This window comes from Zophobas morio, unplaced genomic scaffold (genome assembly GCF_036711695.1).
Source record: "Zophobas morio isolate AGI-343-1 ecotype UQ-CSIRO unplaced genomic scaffold, CSIRO_AGI_Zmor_V1 ptg000054l, whole genome shotgun sequence".
NCBI lineage: Eukaryota > Metazoa > Arthropoda > Insecta > Coleoptera > Tenebrionidae > Zophobas > Zophobas morio.
In genome coordinates, this window is record NW_026972159.1 from 1,779,881 (window position 1) to 1,800,465 (window position 20,585).

At 31.6% G+C, this 20,585-nt stretch overlaps 1 protein-coding gene across 5 annotated transcripts in view; it reads right to left on the minus strand.

Annotated features, from left to right (window-relative positions):
• LOC135142818 (protein fem-1 homolog CG6966) overlaps positions 1-20,585 on the minus strand; it is a 64,120-nt gene that overhangs the window by 13,491 nt on the left and 30,044 nt on the right. For 4 of the 5 annotated variants that reach the window (XR_010282632.1, XR_010282633.1, XM_064074579.1 and 1 more), the window contains exons 2-4: positions 11,025-11,187; positions 3,460-3,879; positions 3,213-3,402 (exon numbers count right to left, since the gene is read on the minus strand). Coding sequence is in view for 3 of the 5 variants with exons in the window: in XM_064074579.1 (XP_063930649.1) it covers positions 3,213-3,402; positions 3,460-3,879; positions 11,025-11,187 (773 nt within the window). In the remaining 2 variants the exon portion in view is untranslated. Of the gene's footprint in view, positions 1-3,212; positions 3,403-3,459; positions 3,880-11,024; positions 11,188-11,364; positions 11,528-20,585 lie in introns of those variants that run through there. The other variant, XM_064074581.1, reaches the window with a different exon arrangement.

Genomic DNA, 20,585 nt, shown 5'->3' on the forward strand with positions numbered 1-20,585 from the left:
TTATTATTAGTATTACACCCCAACCAACCCAATTTGGTAGACACAAAATTTGTTAAAGGAAAAACTCGGTTGAAACATAAGGGTAGCACGCTTATTTACATCGACTTTAACATTACAGACCTGCATTTGTTTTACCCGTTCACTTGATTCCGCGAATGTGAAATAGACATGTTTATAATCAACCAATTGTGAATTTCACCGTCAAGAATTAAAATAAAACCCAATGTTTTATATAATAAGCGGAAGTCGAAGCAATAAAACCGACGGTCGTTTTGTTTACAGTTTCTGTGTTTGGCTCTCACGTATGCTGTTACGCCTGTCATCTTAAATTAACAATGTTTATACATACACGATTTTCAGTTGCCTCTGATACGTAGGTATACGTGAGTAAATTGTTTCGTTATTTTATTGATTATTACAAATCAATATTCAAACGACCCAATTCATTTTCCCGAAAATTTGAGAATATAATAATTTTATTCTTAGTATTACACTACATCTATCCCAACTGATATACGTGTCCTTGCAAAAATGTTGATGACGTCATCGCAATTTTTTTTTAAATTCCCACTACAAAAATGTAATGAGAAAAAAAACACAATAGGCATGCAGTCGTCAAGTTTCCGACAGCGAGGGAAGTACTGTCTAAACTCTTTAGACCAATTTTTTAAAATTCATTCAGAATCAAAATTGGATACAAATATTCCACAACCAAAAAAATATATATGTATATACAAAAACTGATTAGGATTTTAATTTTGTATCTTAAACTTTGTTAAAGACTATGTTTGAATCTCAGTCTTGTCGAATTTGACACAAAACACTTTTTCAAAGAAATATCGACACAGTTTTACAATTCGGATTAACAGAGGTTCAACAAAATATAAAAACAATTCTGATCGGTTGCATTATTGCCAAAGTATAATTCTTTTGAAGATATATAACGAAAAAGTTAAGAAGGATCTGAAAAATTAAAAAAAAATGGCCAAAAAAACTCTTGAACCAAATTTTTGAAAATATGAAACTTCAAAATTGAAGAATTAGCTTCATAAATCTGACATGTTTTAATATGAGGTTAATTGACAATCTAAAATTCCGATAAAATTGTCAAAAATGACACCTGTCAACAGTAAAAAATGGCGTTGTGTATGACATGTTAATAACTAATTATTTAACTCTCTTTAGACATACAGCTTAAAACAAATCAGAATTACGAAGTTACCGTCGAGCTTACACGTCATTTTTTTTTATCCCCCTGTATAAATTTGAACCCACAGAAAATTTCATATACTATCTAATATATTATATCTTCATATAGGATTATAATAATAAAACAAACCTAAGTACCCTCACTGATGATTCGTTCGTAAACATTCTTATTTTGAAACCCCACGATAAGAATGCGAGCGCAGCGAGCAAGGTTAGGTGTTATTAAAAATTACTGGTTATTCTCCCTGAGAAACTGAATTATTAATACATGAATTTTTCTATTGTCTAAAAAAGGTGACTCTTAAAATGTTTCTACGGGTAAGTGTTTTTTTAAATCTAGAAATTTATTCTTACAATAGAATGAGAGTACAGCTGAAAAAAACACGCTTAAAATGCGAGCGCAGCGAGCACGTTCAGGTGTAATTTAAAAAAATATTTATTAGTACTCCCGAGAAGCTAAATTATTGGAACAATTTTAAAATGTCAGTTTAAAGATTGTTTGTTGTGATCACTAATATCTGTGGGACTGAAACATCCTGAACGTGCTCGCTGCGCTCGCATTCTAGACATTTGTTTTTTAAAAGCCATAAGACTAATGAGTCTAGAGATTTATTATTCCAATAAAACGTAGAGAGCTTCGCCGAGATTCTTTTTTAATCACTTCTATGAGACTGAATTGCAAAAAAAGAACAGCTAGAATGCGAGCGCAGCGAGCATGTGCAGGTCTTCAATGTTGTCCCTAAGAAGCTAAATTATTGATAAAAAATGTGTTTATCGTCTATAAAATGACCTCTTTTACCCTCCACTGATACCGAAACTGTAAATGTCAGTCTTACACCGCAGAAATAAAATAAAAATTAAGGGCAAAAGTAAGAGTGGTGTTAATAACCATGTCAAGTTTGGGTGATTCCTGGCAGATGGCGCTACTACGAAAATTGTCAATACTACCACAGAATGTTAAAAAATAGATTGTTATCTTATAATATATTTGATTTGACATAAGTTCAAGCAAAAATTTGGTATCGCCATTAACCTTACTTTGAAAACTATATTCGAAACCTCGTAATTACATAACGTCGTACTTAATAAAACTGAAATCTTTCACTTACGGTCTCGTCTATTTTAAAATTACACTCATGTTATACGACCACGGAAACACCATGTTTCCACTTGTAACATATCGGAGGTTTATTTTTCCCTATATCCCGGAAGATAAACAAACATGTTACTTTATTGAGCAGTTGACTATTAATAGCAAGTTTACATAGCGAGAAACTCCTCGATTACTTTTATAAATTGAGACTTTTTCCAGTTAGACGTACATTTATTAATTAATTCGTTAAATTTTAACACAAGTGCGAATAAAAAAACCTATAGAAATTAACGGTTTTCAATCCACTCCTCATTCTAGGGTACAACGACCCCCTTGAAAGCTTCCAGTCACTGCCACACTGAAAGTGGGCGAAGATGGACTTTAAATTCAGTAAAGTGTGCATAATTTATCAAGCTTCGTCTTGACTTATAAATTTTGCCAATTAGTTTTAATAAATAAAACTTCAACGGAATTATTCTAGTCGACAAAAACTTATCAACACAATGCAGAACGATACTTTTTCCATAAAAAAGATCCTTGATATATGATTTAGGAAAAAAACATACACACCCACCATACTTTTTTTTTGTTTTAGGTACACTTAAATGTTGAAATGTAAACAAGTTTGTGGCTACAATACAAGGTTTTAGAACTTTTCATTCAGTAAAAATCTGGGAAGTCTCAATAGTGGTTCAATGGTGAATTACCTTAAACCAAATTCGCAAGATTAATGTTAATCCCGACTTAAATATTTGTTCGTTTGATAACCCACTTTGAAAGTTCAGATTGACCCCAAGCTGTATTTATACCAAGTATACTTAATCTATATTTCATGACTGTCAGTTTTTTACACAATGTTGTTTTTGTTTTTTTTTACGTATATGTTTTCCTCTTGCTTATCTCCCCTTACCTATAATGCATCGCGCGTTTCCACACCTCTAAAGCTCCCACCATATCACGTTTCTTATCAACACAGGTAGCTCCTAGCAGTTCCAACGCATCAATCTTCTCCTTCTTCGACACTAGATGCGGAAGTTTAATTAAATATTCTACAATATGATTATGTCCGGTGACCGCGGCGGCCAACAGTGGCGTCATCCCTATACAAAAAAAAAAAAATCTTTTAACAAAAAACGCGCAAAGTCGATTCCACCTACCGTACGAATCGACGTCCATAGTCGCCCCATTTTCTATTAATAATTTAAGTATCTCAAGGCTCCCCGATTCAGCGCAGTCATGCAGGGCCGTATTGCCTTTAACACTTTTCCTATTAACACTAGCCTTTAAACTAAGCAAATATTTGGCGATCCGAATGTGGCCCTTGTAGCACGCTATCATCAGGCACGAGTGGCCGTGCCTGTTGGCCACTTCGATGTCGGCGCCGTGCTGCACCAGGTACTTGACGATCTCCAGGTGGCCGTCGAAGCAGGCGGCGCGCAAGGGCGTCGAGTTCGTTCGCGTCGTACTGTTCACTTTCGCTCCGTGCGAGATCAACAATTTCACTATGTCGAGGTGGCCGGCGGCGGCGGCGCACCACAGGGGCGGCGCTCCTTCGATGGTCTCGCCGTCGAACATCACTGAAAGCAACGTTTTGTTAGAAAATTGTAGTGCATAGCATGCTAACCGCGACGTCAAAGATATTTCAACAGAACTTCCCTCGCCCCTGAAGTGCAGTCAAATAAATCGCACTTCTCCGAAAAATTATTTTTTTTTTCAAGTTTCAATTTTTCAACTTTTCAACTCAATTTCTAGATTTTGCAATTTTTCGATTTGAGTTCCTCGAGTTTTCAATTTTTAATTTTTCCATGTGCAATTTTTCGTTTCAGTTTTTATTTTCGTTACTTTTACAATTTTTCAATGTTCCGATTTTACAATTTTTTGTTTTTTAAATTTAACTATATGTAACTCATTAAATTTTTAGATTTTGCAGTTTTTCGATTTGCAATTTCACGCGGTTTCAATTTTTAGATTGACTATAATAAATTAGAAAGTAATTAATTTAAATTTTAAACTTATTTTATCAAATGGGTTGTAAACATTACCACTGTGCCACGCCACCTTAAGTCGGTTGAGGGGGATTAAACAATAAACAAATATATTAATAATAATCAAAATCATCTACCTAATATACATATCAAATTTGGCAACAATCGATCCAGTAGTTTCGGAGATTACGTGTCTACTAAAAATCGACACGGATGATAGGCAAATGGACAGACGCAAACGGAAGATTACTTTTTTCGTACTCTGGGGGTCATGAAACGTCGAGAAAACTTGAAACTGGCAGTCGCCCGGTGGACTCGATCACTATACTTCCTTAGCTTACACTCGGGAAGTCAAAAATGCTTCCCGAAAAAACAATATATCGGGAACTTGAAAAATCGAGGAATTGAAAAAGTTAAAAGCCGAAAATTCGAAAAATTGACATTTTTAAAAGACTGAAAAATAAGGAAATCAAAAAAACGAGAAATCGAAAAATATTAAATTTAATATTGAAATAATTGAATCTGAAACTAAAATTACAAAAAATCGGGAAATCCAAAAACTGAAAAATCGAAATATCGAAAAATTAAAAAAATCGTAAAGCCGAAAAATCAAAAAGAAATTCAAAAATGGAAACAGTGAGAAGGTGAACAACTGAAACATCGAAAACGTCAAAATCCGATAAATCGAGAAATAGAAAACTTGAAAAATCGAGAACTAAGAGACGCAAAATTTTAAAACAGAAAAAATGAGATATAGAGAAATTGAAAATTAGTAAAATCAAAAAATTTCTGGATTTTCCAATTTTTCGTTTTTTTAATTTTAGATTTTACAATTTCTCTTCATTTTTAGTTTTTCAAAAAATCGAAAAATTGAAAAATCGAGGAATTAAAAATTCCAAGACTGAATTGACGAAAAACTGGAAAGTCCCAAAATTGAAAAACGGAAACATCGAAAAATTGGAAAAACGAAAAGTTGAAAAATCGAAAAGCCTAAGAATCACAAAATAAAAATAGCCAAAAGCGAAAAATTAATAACTGAAAAATTTTAAATATAAATAAACCAAAAAGTCGAAAAATTGAAAAATCGAGAAATTGAACAGTCGAATAATAATCGGAACGTCGAAATCTCGACGAAATCAGAAATAGAAAAATTGAAAACTGAAAAACTGAAAAATCGAAATATCGAAAAATTAAAAAAATCGAAAAGCCGAAAAATCAAAAAGAAATCCAAAAATGGAAATGGCGAGAAGGTGAAAAATTGAAACATTGGGAAGTCGGATATTCGGGAAATTCAACAATGGAATAATCGAAACGTCAAAATCCGATAAATCGAGAAATAGAAAACTTGAAAAATTGAGAACTCGAAAAATCTAAGAGATGAAAAATTTTAAAATCCGAAAAAATGAGATTTCGAAAAATTGAAAATCAGTAAAACCGAAAAATTTCTGGATTTTCGAATTTTTCGTTTTTTCAAATTTTAGATTTTACAATTTCTCTTGATTTTTCAGATTTTCAAAAAATTGTAATTAAAAATTCCAAAACTGAAATGACGACAAATTGGAAAGTCCCAAAATTGAAAAACGGAAATATCGAAAAATTGGAAAAACGAAAAATTGAAGAATCACAAAATAAAAATAGCCCAAAAGCGAAAAATTAATTTTTCATATAAATTTTAAATATAAAATGACCCGAAAAATTGAAAAGTTGAGACATTGAACATCGAAACCTCGATGAAACCAGAAATAGAAAAATTGAAAATTGAAAAACTGAAAAATCGAAATATTGAAAAAATAAAAAAATCCAAAATCCGAAAAATCAAAAAGAAATCCAAAAATAGAAATGGCGAGAAGGTGAAAAACTGAAACATTGGGAAGTCGGATATTCGGGAAATTCAACAATGGAATAATTGAAACGTCAAAATCCGATAAATCGAGAAATAGAAAAATCTAAGAGTCGAAAAATTTTAAAAACCGAAAAACTGAGATATCGAGAAATTGAAAATTAGTAAAATCGAAAATTTTCTGGATTTCCGAATTTTTCGTTTTTTCAAATTTTAGATTTTACAATTTCTCTTGATTTTTCAGTTTTTCAAAAAATCGAGGAATTAAAACTTCCAAAACTGAAATGAATAAAAACTGGAAAGTCCCAAAATTGAAATACGGAAACATCGAAAAATTGGAAAAACGAAGGTTTAAATATCGAAAAGCCGAAGAATCACAAAATAAAAATACCCCAAAAGCGAAAAATTAACAATTGAAAAATTTTATATATAAATAAACCAAAAAATCGAAAAATTGAAAAATCGGGAAATTGAACAGTCGAATAATAATCGGAACGTCGAAATCTCGATGAAATCAGAAATAGAAAAATTGAAAACTGAAAAATCGAAATATCGAAAAATTAAAAAAATCGAAAAGCCGAAAAATCAAAAAGAAATCCAAGAATGGAAATGGCGAGAAGGTGAAAAATTGAAACATTGGGAAGTCGGATATTCGGGAAATTCAACAATGGAATAATTGAAACGTTAAAATCCGATAAATCGAGAAATAGAAAACTTGAAAAATCGAGAACTCGAAAAATCTAAGGGTCGAAAAATTTTAAAAACCGACAAAATGAGATATCGAGAAATTGAAAATTTGTAAAATCGAAAATTTTCTGGATTTCCGAATTTTTCGTTTTTTCAAATTTTAGATTTTACAATTTCTCTTGATTTTTCAGTTTTTCAAAAAATCGAGGAATTAAAAATTTCAAAACTGAAATGAATAAAAACTGGAAAGTCCCAAAATTGAAAAACGGAAACATCGAAAAATTGGAAAAACGAAAAGTTGAAAAATCGAAAAGCCGAAGAATCACAAAACAAAAATGGCCAAAATCGAAAAAATTTTAAATATAAATAAACCAAAAAATCGAAAAATGAAAAATCGAGAAACTGAATAGTCGAATAATAATCGGAACGTCGAAATCTCAATGAAACCAGAAATAGAAAAATTGAAAATTGAAAAATTGAAAAATCGAAATATCGGAAAATTAAAAAAATCGAAAATCCGAAAAATCAAAAAGAAATCCAAAAATGGAAATAGCGAGAATGAAAAATTGAAACATCGGGAAGTCGAAACATGAAACGATCGGGAAGTCGAGAAATAGAAAAATCGGGAAGTCGAATATTCGGGAAATTCAACAATGGAATAATTGAAACGTCAAAATCCGATAAATCGAGAAATAGAAAACTCGAGTTGAAAAATTTTAAAAACCGAAAAACTGAGATATCGAGAAATTGAAAATTAGTAAAATCCCAAAAATTTCTGGATTTGCGAATTTTTCGTTTTTTTTTTAATTTTAGATTTTACAATTTCTCTTGATTTTTCAGATTTTCAAAAAATCGAAAAATTGGAATTAAAAATTCCAAAACTGAAATGACGAAAAACTGGAGAGTCCCAAAATTGAAAAACGGAAACATCGAAAAATTGGAAAAACGAAAAATTGAAGAATCACAAAATAAAAATAGCCCAAAAGCGAAAATTAACAATTGAAAAATTATCGGAAAGTCGAAATCTCGATGAAACCAGAAATAGAAAAATTGGAAATTGAAAAACTGAAAAATTGAAGAATCAAAAATGGACAAAATAAAAAAATTGAAAAACCGAAAAATCTACAACCGAGAAGTAGAGAAATCGAAAGCTCTTGAAATCGAAGCATTAAAAACTTGAAAAATCTGAAATTTATAAATCCGAAAAAATTGGAAAATGTAAAATCGAAAAATTGAGAAGATTAAAATCGAAAAATCTAAAAATTGAGAAATTCCAAAACTGAAGTATCCAAGTATTGAAAAATCGAAGAAAAACTGGAAAATCCCAAAACTGTAACATGTAAAATCTGAAAAATCGACACGTCGAAAAATCGGAAATTAAAACAATCGAATAATTGAAAAAATAAAAAATGTGAAAAATCTACATATTGAAAAATTGAAAAACTGAAAAATCGAGAAATTCAGAAATGGGATAAGACTAGGAAACGATCTCAATTGTCATGAGTTTTTCATTCCTAATCAGACGAGGGGCGGAGTTTAATTGTAATATCAATATTTCCCTAAAAAAATTCTACCCTTTTAAACACATGTTTCATATAATTTCTTGTAAAAAAAATGAGAATTTTTGCAACTAAACTCCGCCCTTCAGCTCACGATGCATAAAGCATTCGTCACAATTGAGAAGGGGCGGGTGGGCGGGGCCTATATTTTGTCCATTTTTTCTTAATATAAGAAGTCTTATTTTTCCAACAAGAAACTGAAAACATGTTGAACTATCCTGTTGTTGAACGAAAACTATATATATATATTAAAAAGAAAAACAAAGATTAAGCCCCACCCACCCGCCCCGATCTCAATTGTGATGAATTATTCATTCCTAATCAGACGAGGGGCGGAGTTTAATTGTAACATCAATATTTCTCTAGAAAATTCTACCCTTTTAAAAATTTATTCCATATGGTAATTTCTTGTCCAGAAATGAGGATTTTGCAACTAAACTCCGCCCTCCAGCTCACGATGAATAAAGCATTCATCACAATTGAGAAAGGGTGGGTGGGCGGGGCTTGTATTTTGTCCATGTTTTCTTAATTTAGAAGTTTTTTTTCCCGACAAGAAACTGAGAATATGTTTAACTATTGTATTGTTGAAAGAAAAATCTATATGTATATTTAAAAAAAAAAATAAATATTAAGCCCCACCCACCCGCCTAATTGTAACATCAATATTTTTCTAGAAAATTCTACCCATCCCAAAATATATTTCATATCGTAATTTCTTGTAGAGAAATAAGGATTTTGCAACTAAACTCCGCCCTTCCGCTCATGATGAATAAAGCATTCATCACAATTGAGAAGGGGTGGGTGGGCGGGGCTTATATTTTGCCCATTTGTTCTTAAAGTACGAAGTCTACTTTTCCCAACAAGAAACTGAAAATATCTTTAACTATCCTGTTGTTAAAAGAAAACTCTGCACATTAAAAAAAAATTAAACCCCACCCACTCGCCCCGATCTCAAGAGGTTGAGTTTTTCATCCCTAATCAGACCGAAGGGCGGAGCTTAATTGTAACATCAATATTTCTCCAAAGAATTCTACCCTTTTAAAAACATATGTCATATGATAATTTCTTGTCGAGAAATGTGGATTTTGCAATAATCGAAAAATCGAAAAAAACAGAAAATTTGAATTTCCAATAATCGAAAAATCGAAAAATTTAAAAATTCAAAAGTGAAAACTGAAAGTTTTAAAAATCAAAATTAAAAAATTGCAAATCAACATCAAAAAACTAGAAAATTGAAATATGGAGTGAGAAATCGTAAAATTTGAAAATTATAAAACTGAAAAATCTAAAACAGTAAAATCGTAAAATCTAAAATTGAAAGGTTCAAAACAATAAAAAACTGACAAATCGAAATACTGAAAGATTAAAATGTTGAAAAGTCAAAAAATTTAAAACTTAAAAATTGCAATACAAAACCGAAAAACTAAAAAATCGAAAAATGTAATAACGGAAAAAAATTGAAAAATTGCAAACAGAAACATCGTCAAATCGAATAATTGTAAATCGAAAACTTGGATGAAATAAAAATGGAAAACTCGTAAAGCAAGAAACTGAAAAATTGAAAAAACAGAAAATTTAAACAATACATATATACTAAGTGACATGGAAATCTGAACACCCAGTACTAGTCAGAATATTTTAATAATTTTTTGTATACATGTGTATTAGTGTAAGATAAGTAAATGATCAGTTCTTCTGCCCTATCCGCATTCATCACAATTGAGAAGGGGTGGGTGGGCGGGGCTTATATTTTGTCCTTTTTCTCTTAATGTACGAAGTCTTCTTTTCCCAACAAGAAACTGAAAACATGTTTAACTATCCTGAATTAACAAAAATTCTATATATTAAAAAAAAACAAAGATTAAAGCCCCACCCACCCGCCCCTTCTCAATGTGATGAATGTTTTATTCACCGTGAGCTGAGGGGCGGAGTTTAGTCCTAAATCCGGTCCTAATCAGATCGAAGGGCGGAGTTTAATTGTAACATCAATATTTCTGTAAAAAATTCTATCCTTCTATAAACAGATTTCATATGGTAATTTCTTATAAAGAAATGAGGATTTTGCAACTAAACTCCGCCCTTCAGCTCACGATGCATAAAGCATTCGTTACAATTGAGAAGGGGTGGGTGGGCGGGGCTTATATTTTGTCCATTTTTTCTTAATGTACGAAGTCTTCTTTTCCCAACAAGAAACTGAAAATATGTTTAACCTTCCTGTGTTGAAAGAAAACTCTATTAAAAAAAAAAAAGATTAGGCCCCACCCACCCGCCCCGATCTCAAGTGTGATGAGTTTTTCATTCCTAATCAGATTGAAGTGCGAAATTTAATTGTAACATCAATATTTCTCTAAAGAATTCTACCCTTTTAAAAACATTTCACATGGTAATTTCTTGTCGAGCAATGAGGATAATTAAATAGAGGGGTGTATTCTCACCTTTTCGAGAAAGTGGGGTAGTTTTATCAATAAAAAGTTTGTTGTGACGTCATAAACATACATAATACAGAGAAAAAAAGAAAAAATAATAATAAAAAAAAAACGAAAAACCAGGTTTGGAATCGAACGCACGACGTCCGGTCCGCATTCCTGACTCGTAACCACTAGACTAAGACCGGGATGCCTTAAACTAATGGTAAATTTACAACAATATACCTGAACCGGGTTGTTCGATGTCGGCGTGACATTTTTCGATGAGGTACTCGGCGACGTCGTAGTGTCCATTTCTGCAAGCAATTACCAGAGGGGTGGCCCCAGAAGTCTTGGCAGCAACTAGCATGGAAACCTCTTCTTTGCCTTTGTTACAGTGCAGGTACAACTGGAAGGGAAAAAATCGTCAACTGATTTCCAATAGACTACAAAATGCACATTCTAGGAACCACTTTCACGTTGCACCAGATTTCGTTTAGTATATAAATATATCATATTTACTAACGACGGTGGCATTTACAATAATATGATTAACAATTTAGAAACATCAAAGTTGGGTACTTACACTTTTAAGCTTGTCTTTTACAATCGTTAATCGAATCTTGTAAATGGTTGCTCTAAAATGGCCAACTTGACCTAATTCACCGACCGGAATTTCAAATTAAGTCATGCATTTTATGCATACAAAGCGGCCATATTATTTTTAATTGAGCGTCAGTGAATGCGCGTGTCATACTGATAACTTCATTAAGTGCGGAGGCGCTTTGCTTTTTCGTCGTATTAGTACAATGACAAGGTCAATATTGTTTTTACGGGTAAACAAACTTGTAGTTGCAGTAACACAAGTAATTATGCTTAGCAACGAGCGCTGACGCAGTCACTTTACAGTTTTCGTTTCGTCTTTGATGACCTGTCCGACCTCTCATGCGCTACGTTGTAACCGTCTCTGTGATTCACTATATTCGACGTTATTGATATTGTCTGACATTTGCCCTATAATGGCGGCGCCAATCACAAACGAGACACAATGTTTTTAAATTAAAATACAAAGTCGCTCTGGGAAAATCCAGAGTACCGAGAAAGGAGAAATATCAAACACTTGAAATAAAATTGCGGCTTATTAATTCATTTAATCAGGTCAATGACAGATTGTGACAGATTTTAACGCGAGATCAAATTTATTGTTGAAATATTAGTTGCTTTACGAAAAACAGGCGGATACATGTTTATTTACATAAACCAAAAATAGAAAGAAAAATCGTATCATCCGTCAACGCTGCAATTTACCCAATTTCCCTTGAGAATACCTATGGCATTTTTTGCCACATGGATAAACAATCTCTAAAATTACAGAGTTTTCTTCGTCTCCGAAGCACAACAAACACAGTCAAGGCGAATTTTCAGAAGCTTTATTAAGATGACTTCATCAGCTTTCTGGAGTAGATAATAAATCAACTTAGGTTGTTGTTCTTATTTCTAAAATAACGTTACTGTTGTACGACACTTAAAAATAGAAGTGACTTATAAACAAAGCACAGAACAACTGAAATTAATAATAATAGTAATAACCGGGTTAAATTTTACCGTCAATGTTATCAAATCGTCAAGGTTAAAAACAAATTAATTTTTTCCTCGAAAAGAAAGTCGTTCTTTTGTTGTCGATGACAGTTCCGAGTGCGCGTCTTCAACAACAAAAACGATGTTTACTGATTATCAACGTAAGGAAATTTTTTAAGTGACGTCACTAACGGTTAGTAACGAACCCGGAATAGCATAATGTGTTGAGCGCCTTAACACTAATTATGTTATGTTGCTAATTATGAACTTCGTGGCGTGGAAAACGTACGAGTTCATTTAATTGTTACTGGGAACAATTACATGTCAAATAACAACGACAACAAGCGCGGTTTTTCCAAAAAAGAACGCGCAAATTGTATTTTTTCGAACAATGAATTGAAGAAAACACTTCTGGGAAGTACATTGATTTTACGTCCCGCGCTTCGATAAAATTTTTACTACGATTTTGTCTTGAGAGTTTTTGCTGCAATTGTGAGTAGTTAGTTCACACCGTGTCCAACCTTTCTCTTATCTCAAATGGAGAGAAAAAATATCTAGTAAAAACTGGAAATTTCACGTAGCTTAGTATTGTTTATTTTTTCACAAAAGCAGTTTTAGCAGCGTCATGAAACGACTTTTAAATTAATTTTCCGTTTATTAACATAACGTGAACTGGGTGTTTATCATTTGGTCTACAGGAAAACAATAATTTCTCGAAAATTACAACCTTAACATTTTCGCACATGCAACTTTAATAATACCTTGTGGATGTAGGTGCAGAGTCCAAGCAAAGACCCGAAACGACGTATTTCTGCATTTTTTACAGACATTGTATCAATGGTTGATTTATGGCGACAACATGAAACATACAGGGTGTTCAATTTCGTTAATAATAAATTTCATTCATTGTGAGTTCGTCCCTGGATTTCATTCCAGACAGTTTAAGAGTTGTGAGTGATAAACAGGCAGTGGCGTAGCTAACTTCCACTGCGCTCAATACAGCTAAGTTGGTTAATCGTTTTTGACTCATCGTGCTTCGCAAATATGATTTAATTAATTTTAATTTAGAAAAAGATCTTTCTGCCGTTAAAGAATTATTGTCCATAAACAGAAACTTAGCAATATCTGTAATTTTAGTTATTTTTTGCTGAATAATTTCACCAACAACAATGTTTTTAAAACTAACGATTTGCCCACAGATTGCACTAGAAATATCTTCTTCGTATTTATTTGCCAACTTTGATGCTGCCTCCACAAATTCTTCGTCTGTACTATTCAACATTTCCTGTGGTTCCAGAAAAGAAAAATAGTTTGTGACGTTTTTCATGCTTTCAAACATATCTTTAATTTGAATATTTAAAATATCAAGAGCAGGATAGAAAACGGTTGTTTTACATTTTTCAGTGGGATCTTTGAAAACGGTATCTTCACATAATTCGTCATGAAACAGTTTTACTTTTTTTATACCTTCATTTGAAAAAGAATTGTTAATTTTCCAGATATTAGCACATTTCCTTGATTCCTCCATTATTTGTTCAAAATTGTCACGTATACTTTGAAATTTGTCTTTTAGATGTTTCATCCATTTACAAGCCTCATCTAAAGTAATATTTGAGCTCTGTAAAGGTTTTGAGACCAAATTAACATTTTCTAAAATTTTGCATTGAAATACTAATAGAGCAACAAATTCAAATGAATCCATTTTTTTACGAAGAGCTACCGTCATCTATTTCACTTTTCTTTTTTGATGTTAAAATAATTTCAGCTCATAACTGTTGAGAGATTATGTCTAATGGCAATTAGAGAATCAAATCTCAATGACCATCTGGTGGGGCATAACTTTTTTAAAGTTTTTTTTATAACACACTTATCATTTTCTTTCATCTCAATGTTGTTGTTGTTGTTGCCATCTCGGTAAACTCTTACTGAAATAAACGTATATAGCATTTATTAAATCATAAAATGCGGAAATTCCTGGTACATTCTTAACAGAATCATTAAGGACTCAATTGAGGTTATGTGTAGCGCAATGAACATATTCGGCGTAATGATGTTGTTTCAAGTTCTTCATTATTTTTATACCATTTTCCCGAATTTTTAATTTTCATTTTCTGGATTTGATATCACAATTTTTTGTTTATTCAATTTTTCACATTTTCAATTCCTCGATTTTCCAATTTTCAATATTTAGATTTTACAATAATTTTCGTGTTTTTAACCCCAATTTTTCGATCTTTAAGTTTCTCAATTTTTAATCTTTCGATTTTTGAATTTTCCGTTTCTTCAATTTCTCAAGTTTTTAGATTTCTCGAAGCCTTCATTTTATACTTTTGCGTTTTTTCATTTTGAGTTTTCAATTTTACAATTTTTCTATTTTATAACTGTTCCATTTTGTTTATTCGGAAAGTAGAAAATTGGAAAAATTGAAAAATCGGAAATTAAAAAATTAGAAAAAATTGAAGAAACAAAAAATTGCAAAATCGATAAAACGGAAAATCGAATGGAATTTGTTTTTACGATTTTTTAAACTTTTTAATCTGTATTTCAATTTTTCGATTTTTGGAATTTTCCGTTTCTCATATCTAGGTTTCTCGATTTTTTTGAGTTTTTCGATTTTTCCGTTTATCTTTTTTTTAAGTAAATATTTCAATTTTGAATTTTCCGATTTCGGCCTATTTCGATTTCTCGATCTTTTGAAGTCTCAAGTTTTCGATTTCGATTTCTTGGTTTTTCGATTTTCAACATTTTCGATTTTTTTAGTATATATTTTAAATTTTCGATTTTTAAAATTTTTCATTTTTCCCTTCTATAATCTTTATGTTTCGATTTCCCGATTTTAATTTTTTAATGTGTTTAAATTTTTCCATTTTTGGAATTTTCGATTTCTCATATCTCAATTTTCCAATTTAAAAAATTTTTCGATTTGTCGATTTTTAAGTTTTCGCTATCTCAATTTTAAACATCGCAATTTTGGGAATTTTTCAATTTCTATATTTTTCAGATTTTCGATATTTTCATTTTCCCGATTTTGAAATTTTCATTTTCTTGATTTTATATCACAATTTTTCATTTTTCCATTATCTTTATTTTTTCAATGTTTCTTTGGATTTTATAATTTTTTGTTTATTCAATTTTTTACATTTTCAATCTTTGATTTTTTAAGTTCTTGATTTCCAATTTTTTATATTTCGAAGCTTTCATTTTGTACTTTTTCAGTTTTACAATTTTTCTATTTTATAATTTTTCGATTTTGTTTATTCGAAAACTTACAAACTCGAAAAAATGAAAAATAGAAACAATGAAAAACTAAAAACCGAGAAACTTAAAAATCTAAAAAAAAATTAATGAATCGAAGAATGGGAAAGAAGAAAAACCGTTCGAATTGAAAAAATGGAAAATCCAAAAATTGTAAAATCGAAAAATCATAGAATCTTGAAAATTGTAAAGTCCAAAAACTGTGACATTCAAACACCGAAAAATTGAAAAATTCCAAAAACGAAAAACTGAAAAAGTGAGCAACTTTAAAAATTATAATTATTAGGAGTGTTACATAATTAAAATGAAAACTAAAAAAAATAAAGAAAATTAAAAACCCACAGGAAAAATTGCAAATCGAAAAATTGACGAAATTAACAACTGTAAACTCGTGAAATTTGCAAACTCTAAAATTTGAAACATCTAAAAGTTGGAAAATCAAAAACTGAAAAATCGAGAAATCGAAAATTTTCAAAAATCGAAAGATTGAAAAATCGAGAATTCAAGATGTCGAAAAATCTAAATACATATCTAAAATTTAAAAAATAGAAAAATTACAATAACGAAAAATTTAACATTAAAAAAAAACACAAAATCAAAAAGTCGAAAAATCGAGAAATTGAGAAATGGAAAAATGAAAATTTAGAAAAACCAAAAATTGAAAAGCATAAAAAAATTAAAATCGGGTATTCGGAATGTAAAAAAAATAAAATCGAAAAATTAAAAAATTTTAAATTTAAAAATTCGAAAACTTGAAAAACCGAAAAACTGAAGAAATGAAAAACCAAAAAATCGACAAATTGAAAAATCTCAAAACTGAAAAGTCGAGAAATTGAAAAACCCAAAAATCGATTTCCGGTAAGTCGAAAAATCAAAATTTAAAAAGTTGAAAAATGAAAATATCAAAAAACTGAAAAATATAGACATTCTCAAAATTGAAATATGTATTGAAAAACTGAGAAATCGAAAACTTGAAAAATCCAGAATCGAAAAAAAGAACGAAAAGTAAAAACATTTTAAAATCGAAAAAACGAAAAATCGAGATGTAAGAAATCGAAAATTCCAAAATCGAAAAATTGGAATACACGTTAAAAAGGTTAAAATCGGGAGATCGAAGCATAACAAAACATAAAATCGAAAAATGGAGAATTTTAAAAATCTAAAAAATTGAAGAAAAAAAAATTGAAAAATGGAAAAGCCGAGAAATCGAAATTAAAAAATTCAGACATCAAAAGATCCGAGAAATGGAGAAATCGAAATAGCCCGAAATCGAAAAACTGGAAAATTTAAAACTAAATCAAAATATTCAAAATTCGAAAAATCAGAAATTTTAAAAATCGAAGGATCGAGAAATCGATATATCAAAAAAGTGAAAAATTTTAAATTAAAAAATGGAGATACTGAAAAATCCCAAAATTGGAACAACGAAAACTTGAGAAATCGAAAAATTGAAAAATCGATAAATTGGAAAAAGGAAAAATCGAAAAATCAAAGAATTGATTAATAGAGAAATTGAGAAATGTAAATTATTTTTTTTTTAAATTGCAAAAATTGTAAAACTGAAATATCGAAAAATTAAGTAAACTAAAAATGGAGAAATCAAGAAATCGAAAAATTGTAATTCAATTTTGTTTTATTTTTCCACAAAAATTTCGATGTCGAAGATAAAAATTCAAGACGGATTCACAGACCATAGGTACACTGTTACTTTTTTTTTAATTTATATAACACTTATTTGACAAAATTGTAGAACTGGAGAAACGAAAAATAGAAACATTGAAAAACTAGAAATCGAGAAAAAATTAATGAATCAAAGAACGAATTAAATCGAAAAATGTTCGTAAAGTCCAAAAACTAAAATTCAAAGATCGAAAAATTAAAAAATTCCAAAAACGAAAAATTGAAAAAGTGAACAACTCTAATAAAAATTATAATTATTATTACATATCTAAAATGAAAATTAGAAAACCTGCAAATCAAAAATTGAAGAAACGAAAAATTGAAAACAAGAAAAATTGAAAAATCCAAAAACTGAAAAATTTCAAATTGAGAAAAAGAAAAAATATAAAAACTCGTTCCTCGCGCGTTAAAATATCTCGATTTACGCCACTGTAAACAGGGTGAACGTTTTCATCTAGACCTATCAGTGGAAGCTCGTCATCAAGGATCGTGGGAGGCAAATGTGAACGATTACTGGACTCTACTGAGAAAGATAAACTTATCCACTCAGTTTACCTTTACATGTACTAGCCCATAAACTAGCATGAAACATCAGTTTGACACTTTGATTAACTTCCTGTTTTGACAAAGCGGCAAGTCAACGCCCTCCTATAGGTGACAATTATTTATAGCCACTCTGTATAACGTCAACAAACTTTACGACCCGTTTCAAAATCACCATCAACCTGAACCACCGTTTTCTAAAAATTTCCACATCGTCAAAATTTGCGCCGTTCTTGACATTTCAACACAGAAGCCATCAATGTCAAAATCGATGCACGCCGAATCTTTATAACCAAGGAAACCGCGGCCAGCACTTCCCTCAACCTCGAAGATTTCCTAAATCTCGCGCCAAATCTTCGCCTCGAGGTTGTTCACCCAGAAAATTTCTTAATAATGCACAATGATCGACACTGGCGGAAGAACAACATTACTGATTCACGCCGCCTCACCTTAAGCTCTTAAAAATCGCAGCCGCCTTCCAAATACGGCAGAAATCCTTGCTGATCAAAAACGGTCGTATCGATTCCGGTTTTAAAATAGCAGCTTATGAAATATCGAAGAAAGGCGATCAATTCGGAAAAACGCGCTTTGACGGACGAGTGTTACGCAGATCGCGAAATTGACGCCAGGGTTTGCGTAACGAGCGCCTTAAGTCGCTGTCGTTACTATTATTATTATTATTATTAAATTGCGTGTTTTGTGCGAATTCGGAGTGATTGTTTCGCGAGGATAAAGGCGGCAATGGCAGGTATTATGTCACTATTGTTAACCGTTCGGACGACCTTTGCCATTGACCTCAATTCGGTAATTTGAAAGTTTGGATGGTCGTTGAAATGCTCGGAATAAAGCGGACTGACATACTTTCAGTTTTAGCCTGGTCAAATTAAGAAAACCGTTGTCGGAGTTACGCTGTGCACGTATTTTCAAAATAATAACAAAAATGTCGGGTAGGCAACATGTAATCGGCGCTCTATTTCGGTCTTTGGCAATGAAGAATCGCCGAAGTTTCGCAAAAAATAGGACCAGGTACGCACCACTGGACGTCGGAGGGTTCTTGGTGGGTTCACTTGACACAGAGGACTGTTATCGGGATGATGGGTCGATCGCGGGGAAGTTGACGAAAGGAGTGGGGGTGGATTCGGGAATGTTATTAATTTTCGTGAGGAACGATGTAAACTGAAGACAGAAGGTTTCGGTGTGGTAATGTCATGTTGTTCTGGAAGCTAATAATAGATTCGGTGCATGCCAAGTAGCTATTGGCAAAACTTCCATAAACTCTTTTGGCAATATTAAAAATTGGGTGGATACGCGGTGGGTTTTCGCACACCCGCGGTCGTCTGACGAAACCAGTGACGACGTTTTCGCACGTTTTGTGGTGTTACCAATTTAAGTGTATTTTGAATTTGGAAAGAGCGGCGCTCCTTGAGGGACTAAAGCCGAACGCAATTCGGTGAGCTTCGGCGGGACGTGGTCATTGACCACGTTGCAAATATGGGGCTATATTTGAGCGGATTTTCCTATAAGCCGTTACCAGTTTTGGTTATCGGTTTAACACAATGCACTATCATACCAAATCGAGTTTAACTGCAGTAGTTGTATTCGATGTAACTCAACATGGAGCGATCGAGGCAACTTTTACACCGTAAACGTTACAATACACTAGTTTCTCACAGGATAACATCAGTTACATCCGAACAAGTACACTTTTCCTGTAGAGATACAGTCGTCCTTGCACTTTTTTAACAAGAAAAAATGACGCAAGTGCCATTACAGATACAAGACTGAGTTAAGTTTTAAGTAGGATACGATTATCGGCGCAGTTTGCTATTGCCCCGATAATATTACTACGAACGATGAAAAAACCATAAATCCAGCCATCAGAAAAAGTGTTTAATGAATTGTAATTACTCTTTAACAACGTCATCGCAGTTACGACGGTATCGTTTGTTTTATGATTAGCAAACCTATTTTTGCATGCGGTTTCAAAAGAAGTTAAAAACAACAAAACTGGTTACTTGACAAATCGTATTTTAATACTTTGCGAAAAAGTTAAATTTTGTCTAGTGTCCCTACACAAATAAAACGACTCTTTAGACGTAAAAGCGTCACTGTACGTATGCCATAATAGTGGTGGTACAAAGCTAAATTTTGTTTAATCATCCTCTGCGAAAATTGTGCTTGATAGTGGAATTCTTTCGAAGCATAAATATAAATAGTGGAAGTTAAGTATGTATTGAGAATAAAAATGTCTGTCTAAATAATCTTAGACCTATTTTTTGACAATTATTATTAATAAAATTTATTTATTAAATGAAAGTATGACGCGGCGATTTCTTAAGAGTACTAACAGCAGGAGATCGACGTAATCTGTGACTGTAATCTTTTCCAATGTCCTTTCTTGGACATGTAGAAGGTATCATTGCTAAGTATTTATTGATGGAAATTTTCTATTTGTAACTATAAAATCTACGTTCACTTTATTTATTGGAACGATTTGTTTCCTCTTTTTTTATAAATGCTATGAAATAATTTCGGCATCAGAAATACACCCAAATTAATCTATTTTTTTATTTGAATGTTTGTGTAGTGCGACCCTGTTTTAGAGTTTTTTTTTAATTGAATAAAACTAAAATCAAATTAGGTCGACTTTTATTAACGAAATATTGATACAATCGTTGGTATGTGTGTATGTATTTAGCATTGTTTAATGAAGAGATTTTTATTTATTTTTAGATATATCGGTCAAGTTGG